Here is a 10,145-nt window from a genome sequence, read left to right on the forward strand (position 1 = left end):
GCTGTGATTTACTAACACAGCAACAATGAACAATGTCCCTCATGTCTAACCTATTTTTTGTGGATCTTATTATATGCTGGTTCCCACAGTGTTGGCAGGTTGGGGGTGTTGGTGATTTATTTTAGGGTGTCTAAGTGAATGCTGGCTAGAACGCACAGTCTTCAATTCACTGTCATTTTTTTGTTGATTAGACAGAATTTCCTCAAAGGTTTAAAAAGTAACAAAGAACTGTGGAGATTCTGGGTGATACAGTGATGTATTCCCTTACTTAAACCTGGCTCAGGGGTCATTCCCCACTTGTCTGTGAGCAGGTGGTTGTGTGAGTGCAGCTGATGGAGCCTGTCAGGGGCCATCAGGCAGGAATGTGCAGACCCCAGCCCAGCAGTGTGGCTGTCAAGAGTTTTCAGATCGTTGAGGATGTTTGTTTGAAGCAGGTTTCTATCAGCCTGCAGGAACTACAGTCTCAAGTCTTAAATTATCGGTACCTCTTCATGCTGAACTCTTCAGTGGGACAGCCCAGAAATTTGGGTGCCAGGAGCCTTGCCCTCTGTGTAGGTGTCACTGCAGAGGCCTTGCTGTGAGAAGGGACAGGGTGGTGCTTGGGGACACTGCTCACCGGGAGGGACGGGAGGTGACTGTGTCAGTGATGCTGCACAGGCCAAGCCCAGCACGGCCCCGCTCTGCTGGGGATGCCAGAGCTCAGCTGTGACTCCTGCAGCCCTGTTCAGCAGCCACTCTGCCAGTGCTGCCTTTGCTTCAGGGATCAGTGCCCATCTTAGCACTGCAGGGTTTGGGATTTCCAGAAGAGACTGCAGCAATCCCCGTTTTTCTAACTGAATAGCTTCTGGAAATGTTTGCAAGTCTGTTTAAATGTTTTCCTTTACCATTACATGTGGTTGCAGAGGGAACAGCTCTGTGCACACGTGGCTCTGCCTGTTCCAGCGTGGACAGTACAACCTCTGTTAGGCTGATGACTTGATTTCACAAAACTTTCTCTTCAAAACTCCATTGCTTACAGCTCTGGGCTCGAGTTAAGCAAACAACTTGTGCTTTCATTGGGTGTTTTGTCTTTTGTTTGCTGTTTAATGGCATTTCAGCTGAGTGATCTGTGCAGTGCAGTCAGTGATTCAGCAATGTGCTCTTGGGTCACAGAGAGCTCTGTGCCTGTGGCACTGGCACTTGGCACTGCTGTATCCAGAGTGAGCCAGAGCCTGAGGAATTTGGTGAGTGTTGTACTTGTAAACTTGTCAAAAGATCTTCCCTCAGTAAAATCAGATCATAGCAAGTAATTGAACTGTTTCTCAAGATTTCTAATCTAAATAGACTCTTTAAGCTGTCTTGGCATTTGGCTTTGCAAAATGTCATTTCCTATTCATTTTTTGTTAAATGTTTGACTTACTGACATCTCCATTTTCAGAGGCTGCAATTTGGGTTTGATCTCTGCTCAAAACCACTGTTTAAATGAAGAGCCTTAAATTATTGAAACTGCAGGAGGAAAGCATTTTATATTCTCTTTAGGCATGTGTTCAACTGAACCTGTATTGGGTTTAGAATTAAATCATCTGGACACAAATGAGGTCACCCTCTTAAGTGTGTGCAATTTACTGCTGGCAGAAATAGCCAAGGTATATTTGGGGAAAACGGGTATTTTTAGGGGCTAGAATTAACAATAACCTTCTATCATACTGGATACCTTGATATCTGTTGCCTCTTCAGCTTTTCTGATATTTGTCTATTTTTTTTAACTTCAGAAGAGCTTGCTTATGTTTCTTACATCGCTGTCATGAACTCGTTTTTCTGAACTCTAAGCAGTCTTTGATGTGGGGTAACTGCTCTAAAATCCAACTGCCTGGTTGGCTACAGCTGAGTCTGATAATCCTGGCGCAGGAAACAGATGGTGGTAGATGTCAGGTTGTAGAACCATCAATTTTTTTAGCCTGGAAAAGACCTCCAAGAATGAGTCCAACCATTTCCGTAGTACTGCAAACACCACCATGTCCCCAAGTGCCACATGGCTTTAGGGGAGTTACTTACACTTGCTCTGGGCAGCCTGATCCAAAGCCTGATAACTCTTCCAGTAAAGAATTTTTTTTTCTGCTATCCAATCTAAGCCTTGCCTGGTACAATTTGAGGCTGTTTCCTCTTGTCCTGTTGCTTGGTAATTGGGAGGAAAAGAGCCTGACCCCAGCTGGCTCCAACCTCTTTTCAGGGAGTTACAGAGAGTGAGAAGGTCCCTCCTGAGCCTGCTTTTCTGCAGGCTGAGCCCCCCCAGCCCCCTCAGCTGTTTCTCATCACACTTGTGCTCCAGAGCCTTCCCCAGATCTGTTGCCCTTCTCTGGACATCTCTTACAGGCATTTGTCTCCAAGGATGGGTTGACTCCACATTTTAAACTCTTCACTGTAGATTGTTTTGCAGGGTATGCACAGCTGGCCTGCTTTACCTGGCTCTTACACAGGGCTGTTACCAAACTCCCAATCACCTAATAAGCTTTATGAAGGCTCAAAATAGTCCTGTATCAAATCTGATTAGAAACTAAAACTTCTTCTTTAAAGAGCAAGAGATCCAGAACTTAAGATCTGCTTAGTCTGACATTTTTCCACATTGCAGTGGCTGCCCAGACTTGCAGACTGTTTGCTGCTTGATATTGGATGTTTTCACCCAAAAATCCTTCTTGAAACAGGAGTTTTTCTAGCACCACCTTTAGTAGTGAGGTATTCCTGTCAGAAGCTTCTGTTTTGGCCAAATTGATGCTGCTGTACTGAAGGAGGAGCTCCTGCAGGAGTGTGTTTAATTCTGGCTGGTCGGTGAGGGCAGGGCTGGAGATGCCCTGGCCATGGAGAGTGCATTGACTCCGGATAATTGGGGGTGGGGTTATGTGTGGGGATGGAGAGGGAAGCTGGAGAGCTGCAGTTGTTCCTCCCTGTCAGGCATTACGTGGTGCTTTGAGCCAATTCAAGGCAATGCCAGCTCAGAGACAATCTGGCTGCCAGCCTCTTTCCACAGCCTGGTGGGACTGTCTTGCTTGAGGAGGAGTCGTGGCCTGTGGGGTGGCAACAATTTGGAAGCACTTGAGTCCTGTGGACCCTCTTGCAAGAATAACCCAGGCTCCTCAAAAACTTGATGCTTTTTCTCCCCATTATCCCCATGTAAAAGCTGCCTGCTCGTGAAATTTCATCCTTGAAGCTGTAAAACTCTCTGTGGGAGCTGTGCTGAGACCTGCAGCCAGTTTAGAAAGCTCCAATGTATTTGTCAGTTCATGTTTGCTGCAGGCTGAGCTGCTAAGCCTTCCTGGAGGCCTGGAAATTCAAGCACTCAAATAAAAAAGGAGCCTGGAGGATTTCCTGTGCCTGTGCTCATTGCCCAAGCAAGGAAGCTGTTCCAGATGGTTGTGCCCTGCACAGCTCTCCTGAGATCTCATCACCTGGCAGGAGCCTGGGCTGGTGCTGCCACAAGGGCAATGTGACAGCTCTGTCTTGGGAAGGAGGTGTGGAGAAAGGAGACTTTCAGGAAGATGAGACTTTCATTTCCCTCAAGCTCTACTTTGAAGAGGTTTTCCATGACCACAGGGATAAATGCAGTCAGCATGAGCTAGAGGTGAGTGCTTGTCTTCCAACCTGTCAGCAGGGCTTCACTTCCTAAATCTCTGTTTACTCTGAGCTGCCTAATGTCCTGTTGCGAAACCATATTTGAGACAAGAAGAATGAGAGGTTTGTTGTTGGCTTTCACTGAGCAGAGGCTCAGCACTGCCCTGCCAGTCCCCTCCTGTCTGTGAGGTGCTCTCCTTGCTCTCCTGCCTCTGTTGGATTTGTATCCTGGTAACTTCGCTTGTGCTCAGGTGCAGAGAACTCCCTGTGGTCCTTGGAGCTCTGGGAAGCATGAACAAAACTCATCCCCAGGTACAGTTCTTCAGAAAAATCCTACATACAGCTGCTCCCTGAAGTACATGTGTCCTTGAGCCAGTGCTGTTTGCCTGACCTCTTTATCACTGCTTTCTCTGAGATTTTGAGTTATTTCTACCTACCTTGATACAAAAGAGTTGATATAAAGTGCTGGACTTGGTTAGTATTTGTTTTACAAATGGGTAATTAAGGTTTAAAAAGGGATATGATTGATTGTTTGGGAATTAAAGGTGGGCCATGTTTTCACTGAGGCAATTTTTGCTTGTGTGTAACAATAATGGAGTACATGAGGTATTCCTGGGTAAGATGTGAAAATTAGAAAGGTGAAGTTTGTGTGGCTGTGGGATTCTGTAAATCCCTTTTATCCCTTTCCTTCTAGAGAAACAGTGATGTAGCTACTTTTGGTTCAACAGAGTCCTTCTCTGGAGAAAGAGGTAATGAATAAAATGCAGAGTTCTATTATTAAAGTATAAATCAATGGAAACTATCAATGTAATATAAATTACAACCACTCTTTATAGTCTGTTTGGACTGATTTTCCCTCTTTCTATGTAGTGCAATGTCCAGATTATGAAATTAATAAACTTCAGGTGTTCTGTGTTGTCCTGGAGCTGGCAGTCATATGTGTAATGGTATCATAGGTGATCCTTGTCTGTCACAGAAAGGCTTGTAATGAGTTTGCTGTGGCCTTTCCCTATGTCTTAATAGCCAAACTTCAGCAAATTTTGCCCATATTCTGAAGGATGAGGTGAGATCAAACAGAACCAAGTAGCAAGCCTGAAGATCAGCTTGCAACATTTCATCACCTCCATTATTTTATACTCAAGTTTGTTTGTAATTGTTGTGCTTTGTAGTCAGAGGTATTTTGTAGACACAGACATGCTATAATTCACCATTTCTCTTTTGAGCTGAAATCTTCTCTGTTTGGCTCCTGCTTGAGCGTGACAGAGGGGGAGGTTGCTGGAATCAGGATCCTTTTGCTGTTGAGCAGAGGCTGTCCCTTCCCTTGAGTTTGAACACTAAACAACTAAGCAAACACAAAGCACAGCTAAGACAAATACTATCTGAAAAGTTCTTTCTGTTCCTGAAAGCTTTTTAAAATTCTATTTAAAGATTTTAAAGTTCAGATATACCGAAATCAATGGTACAGGCAGGATTGTCTTAAGTGACTGGTTACATGTTTCTGAGATGACCACACCAATATTTTTTGCTACTGGTCAGGGAATATGAAGGAATGGAGGAAAATACCCTGTTGGTTTGGAGGCAAAGCTGCAGGTGCAGGTTGCTGAGGTGAGGGCAGGTGCTCACCTGTGCTACCATTGTGTTGCAGTGACTGTGGGATTGGCCTTTAGTTTCTGCAGTTGGTGTGATTTATGTACCTGCCTTTCTGAGAGCTGGAGTCCCTGGGAGGTTGCTGTGCTCTGGGGATGTTGTTAGGGAGGGAAAGGGCAGCTCTTCAGTTCCTTCTCACCGTTCTGTGCTGATCATCCAGCCTCATTCCATGCGAGTGTGAGTCCTGCTCGGGGCAGAAAGCCTGAAGTGCTGTAAAATGAAATTTTACCTCTTGGGGAGTTTTGTTATGGGCTCTGGGAGGGCACCTTCCCCAGCCTTACACCAGCCTGCCCTGTGTGGTTCAGTGTCACTGCTGTCCCACGGGGGTGGGCAGGGGTTTGTCCTTCATCCTTCTGCATCCGAGCCCACGGGATGAGCTCCATGGAGATGTGGGGTTTGTGCCATTCCACCCCAGTGCTCTGTAGCAGCAGCACAAGTTCTTCCACACTGCAAGCAGCAAAGTTCCCTCTGAGGAGGTGTTTAATGGTGGAGTTTGGCTCTTTAAACCCAGCTATCAAGCCCTAACCCCCAGCAGCCCCCACCAGCCTTGCGTGCAGAAACCCCAAAACCTCAGCCTCGTGTCCCTGCACTGTTCCCCTCTGAAACACCCCAGACCCTTCCTCAGCCCCTCACTCTCTCTCTTGCCTCCCCCAGGCCGCTGCCATCCATGTGGTGCCTGCACTGGCTGCTCACAGAGACACTTCTGCATCTCTGCCGTGGTGCTGCTCGTCCTCGTGGCCGCCGTGGCCTCGGGGGTGGCAGCCCTGGCACTCCTGCCACGGGCACCAGGTTGTATCCCAAGAGTGGCTGTTTTTTCAGTAAGGGAGGCAGAAATGGTGCTGCATGAGCACAGCTGTACCAGATTTGCTCAGCCCAGATGGCCACCAGCCATTCCCTGGCTCTGCTGATCTGCTCTGTAGGGCTGGCATAACTCTGGGTAGCACTGTCATGCTTAGGACTACTGGTGTGGTTTTCAGATTCTGCCATGAACCTACCAGAAATTAATCCTGACCCCTGGTTATTTCCAGAACATAAAGTTAATTTCAGAAATCCCCCTTTACTCCCTTTGATCTATTCCTCGTATCACAAAAATGCTGGAAAATAAAGGTTTTCTTGCTTTCCCCTCAGTGAACCGCTTCTGCACAGCCCCTAATAACAGGACAGGCTTCCTGTGTGACGACAGTGTGACTTGTGTCCCAGCCAGCTGGGTCTGTGACAGAGTCAGCAACTGCAGGAACGGAGAGGATGAGCAGGAGCAGCTCTGTGGTGAGTGGTTTTGTTGTGAGCATCTCCCCTGCACTGGTCTTTCAGTCGTGAGACAGCAGCCAGGGTTCCTCTAACCCTGCTCTGTGCTTCTGGCTGCCTGTGTGAGCAGATAGGCTTGATAGAGTCTTTGTAGGGCAGATGTTGAGAGGTGGCACTGCCCAAAACCTGGCAGGAATGCCAGGAATTAAAGACTCCAAGCTCGTCTGATCTTCCTAGGGTTTTATTTTTAAACCATGATGTAGTTTTCCTCCATCAGTGAAGCTGTATGCCTACATGGGTAATTTAGTTTAGTCACCCTGGGGGAAAAACTAAAAAAAGCAGAATTTGGGGCAGCCTTCCTGTGTGCCATGACAGAGCTTCCCCGTTGCTCATGTTCATTTGATACTGCAGGGGAAGTGTCCTGGCAGCAGCCTTTGGTGGATGCCATCCCTGTTTTAGCCAGTGTGTCTGTGCCTGGGGGAGTTGAGCAGTCCTGTGTGTGTGCCCTCGCAGGTGACTTGCCCCACAGCCTCCCAGGATACCTGGTGTTCTACTGCAGCAACCCCAGATCCTGGGTTTATGCTGACCAGAGGTGTAACGGGATGAACGACTGCGGGGACTGCTCTGACGAGACGTGGGGCTGTAAGTCTGTCTGCTGGCTCCTGGCTTTTCTGCTGATGGGTGGCAACAGCTTCTACAGGTGTGGTGCTGGTGGATGCTGCTGGAAATGCCTGGAGGCTGGCACCCACCACTGAAACACAGAATGGCTGGGATGGGGTGGGAGTGTGAACCATGCAGGCTCAGTCCCCCTTGCTGCCCAGGCTTCTGCATCAAAGTCTGGTGCCACCTGAGAGAGGAAAGGCTCTATGCTTTGTTCCCAGTCCCAAAAATGGCTTTTCCTCCGTGGCTTGCTGATGTGGAGCAGTTTCACCAGGATGTGTGGCTGTAGTTAGTAGCAACCATTCAAACTGGCCTTTGGTAGCTGGTCAGCAGATGGGTGGATCTCCAAGCTGTGCAGGAGCTGAGTCTTGCTAAAACGAGCAGCAGATTTGCTCCTAAGTCATCCCCATGGTTTTTGGACAAAAAAAAAGGGGGGGGAGGGGAAATTACAGTTAGTTGTTCCCCCCAGGTTGGCTTCTCTGCCATGGAAGTCATTGCAATGTCACACTCTGGTTGTGACAGGTAACACCAAGCCGGCGTCTGCTTTGGTGGGCTCACAGTCACAGGGCTGTGACCAGCAGCTTTTCTGCTGGGGGATGAAAGGATTTTACCCGTGGAAGGAAGGAGGGAGGGGGTCAGTGCAGCAGAAGCATTTCAGTTCCCTCTGTTCTGTCCTTCCCAGCGGCCGCCTGCCCCCCGTGCGGGCCGGGCTGGTGGAGCTGCAGCCCCGTGCACTTCCAGTTCTGCTCCTGCATCCCCAGGAGGCTGTGCCGGGATGGAGCCCAGCACTGCCTGGACTGGTCCGACGAGTTCGTCTGCACAGCCTGAATCCTGGCAGGCTGCTTCCCGGTCACCCTGGAGCCTCAGGGTGCTGCCCTGCCACCTGCTCGGGAAGCTCCAGCCCCAGCAAATCCTCCCCAGCAGCGCAGTGACACCGAGCAGGGACCGAGGCCTGTGGCAGCCCTCAGCTGGACCCTGGCTGTGGGACAGCTGCCAGGAGTGACATTTCCTTCCTGGGCAGCACGGACTCGATGCTGGGCTGGAGATGCTTCCCAGCCCTGGGCCAGGGGCTCCTCCTCTGTGCCCACCCTGGGGCCTCTGCAGGCAGCCACGCTGAGAGCTGCCCCGGGGAGCAGGAGCTGGCTGGGGTGAGGTGAGCACACCTTCATAGTCTGATCTTCACTGGCAGGAGGAGAAGCTTCTGTCTGGGCTCAGAACACATCTGCAGGTGGTTTCAGCGGTGACTTTGAGGGATCTGTGTTGATGCTCCTGGGACACTTCCGTGGGAATGCTGTGCTGGGAGTGACACCATGGGGAGATGCTGCTCAGGCCACCTCCTGCTCTCTTCTCAAACCATGAAGGCCAGCACAGAGACTGTAATGGCATGGAAAACTGGAGAAGTTTCACGGTCTGGGGGATAAATTATGTCCCTGGGACAGAGTAGCTGTCCCTGACACCCAGGGCAGGAACCAGTGTGTAAATAACCTGCTCTTCACCCAGGGCTGTGCAGTTTTTGCAACATCAGGTTGAGAACAGCCGTGGAGCTGGAGTGGCTCTCACTGAATTTGGCAAAGAAAGAAGGAAAAGGAAGTCTCAGCCTTGGAGCAGAGAGCAGCCGAAAATCAGGTGCTGCTCCCAGGGTGGTGTGGGGTGACTCTGGATCTGTTTGCTGCTGGTTTTGTTCCTCTGCCAGCAGGGCACAAGCAGGCAGCCAAGCCTTCAAAGCAGTCCTCAGGCTATAGGTACAAACATGACACTGAAATTTAAGAAAGATGAGGTTTTATTCTGCTTCTTTGAAAATCTCATCTGTGTCTAAAACATTGAGGAAAACCCCACATTTACAGTGAGTACTCTTACTTTTCTAGGTCCAAAAAAACCCCATGAGGTGATCTTCTTGCCACTGCCACCTCAGGTCACAGATATTTAAAAATAAACCCCTGTTCACTCATTTCTTCTCAGTCCTGTGATCTGCAGCTCTGCCTGTCACTGTAACTCAGATCAATGGTGAATGTTGCTTCTAATTTGTCACTGGGATATAGCTGGAAATCTGAGAGATCTTTTTATAAATAGCTTTACAGTATTGTGACTCACACTCTGCCTGGAACGAGATGGCAAAACTCTGCATGGGGGAATGTTAAAGCTGCTTTTACTCACCTGTCTCTGTCCAGGCCTGGCCAGGGTGCACAGCTTGTTTTCCCTGTGCCTATCAAATGTCATCCCAGTGCAGTAAGGATTGAACTAATCAGCTGTTAAAAAAATATATATATAGGAACCCTCATGCTCAACACAGGGCCCAGGTAAAGAGTTTGGCAAAATTAGGATTGGTTAAAAAATGTGCATGTCTCCAATGGTGGAAGGGGTGGCCAAAAATTCCATGGTGGCAATTGCACCAGAGGCAGCTTGAGGAGGAAGACTGCACATCTTCCTCCCCACTGAGCCACTGTTTTGAGTCACAATTTGTGCCATAATCTGTCTCAGAAGAGAGCTGATGTAGTTGTCAGGGGAAGGTATTAATAGCTTTGAGTTTCTGGGAAAAGAAAGTAGGATTTCAGTGCAAGTGTTCCCGTTTTGTTTGTGTGTAGTCCTTTTCTTTGGAAAATTCAGCAGTAAGGAAAAGACAACAAAGGGGTTTTATTCTTTAGGCATTTCTGAGCTGAAGTTCATTTTCTTGGCCTCTTCCTGATTTCCAAGGACGTGCTGCTTTTCTTGGTGATGAATTATGGTAAACTGTACCAGTGTAAAAGGAAGACACCCTCTGAAGAAGCACTAGTAGGGGAAAGCTGTAGAAAATCCTTGGCCTCGTGAGGCCTAAGAAGACACTGATGAGCCCCGTGCACCTCAGCCAGTTTTGATGGAAAGACTCAGGGCAGGAGTTCAATGTTTAACAGTTACCTGCACATTGCAGCTGCACAGACCAACACAGACCAGGTCTGAGTGTCCAGGTGATTTACAGCTGACCTGCATAATTAATATTTGAATTATAAATGCCCCTCAGTGTTTCCAGATGG

The 10,145-nt window shown here is 48.5% G+C and overlaps 1 protein-coding gene across 1 annotated transcript; it reads left to right on the top strand.

Moving 5' to 3' along the window:
* The first annotated feature begins 209 nt into the window (after positions 1-209).
* On the top strand, positions 210-8,062 carry LDLRAD1 (low density lipoprotein receptor class A domain containing 1). Its single transcript, XM_077785346.1, has 6 exons — positions 210-3,897; positions 4,280-4,334; positions 5,887-6,021; positions 6,361-6,498; positions 6,991-7,119; positions 7,820-8,062. The coding sequence occupies exons 1-6, from the start codon at positions 3,877-3,879 to the stop codon at positions 7,963-7,965; spliced, it is 624 nt and encodes a 207-aa protein (XP_077641472.1). The 5' UTR covers positions 210-3,876; the 3' UTR covers positions 7,966-8,062.
* Positions 8,063-10,145: the final 2,083 nt, after the last annotated feature.

Source organism: Lonchura striata, chromosome 9 (genome assembly GCF_046129695.1).
Source record: "Lonchura striata isolate bLonStr1 chromosome 9, bLonStr1.mat, whole genome shotgun sequence".
NCBI lineage: Eukaryota > Metazoa > Chordata > Aves > Passeriformes > Estrildidae > Lonchura > Lonchura striata.

Coding starts and splice junctions, on each gene's coding strand:
- LDLRAD1 (XM_077785346.1), top strand. CDS start 3,877: ATGAACAAAACTCATCCCCAG. Junction 3,898..4,279: donor TGAACAAAACTCATCCCCAG/GTACAGTTCTTC, acceptor CTTTCCTTCTAG/AGAAACAGTGATGTAGCTAC. Junction 4,335..5,886: donor GTCCTTCTCTGGAGAAAGAG/GTAATGAATAAA, acceptor TGCCTCCCCCAG/GCCGCTGCCATCCATGTGGT.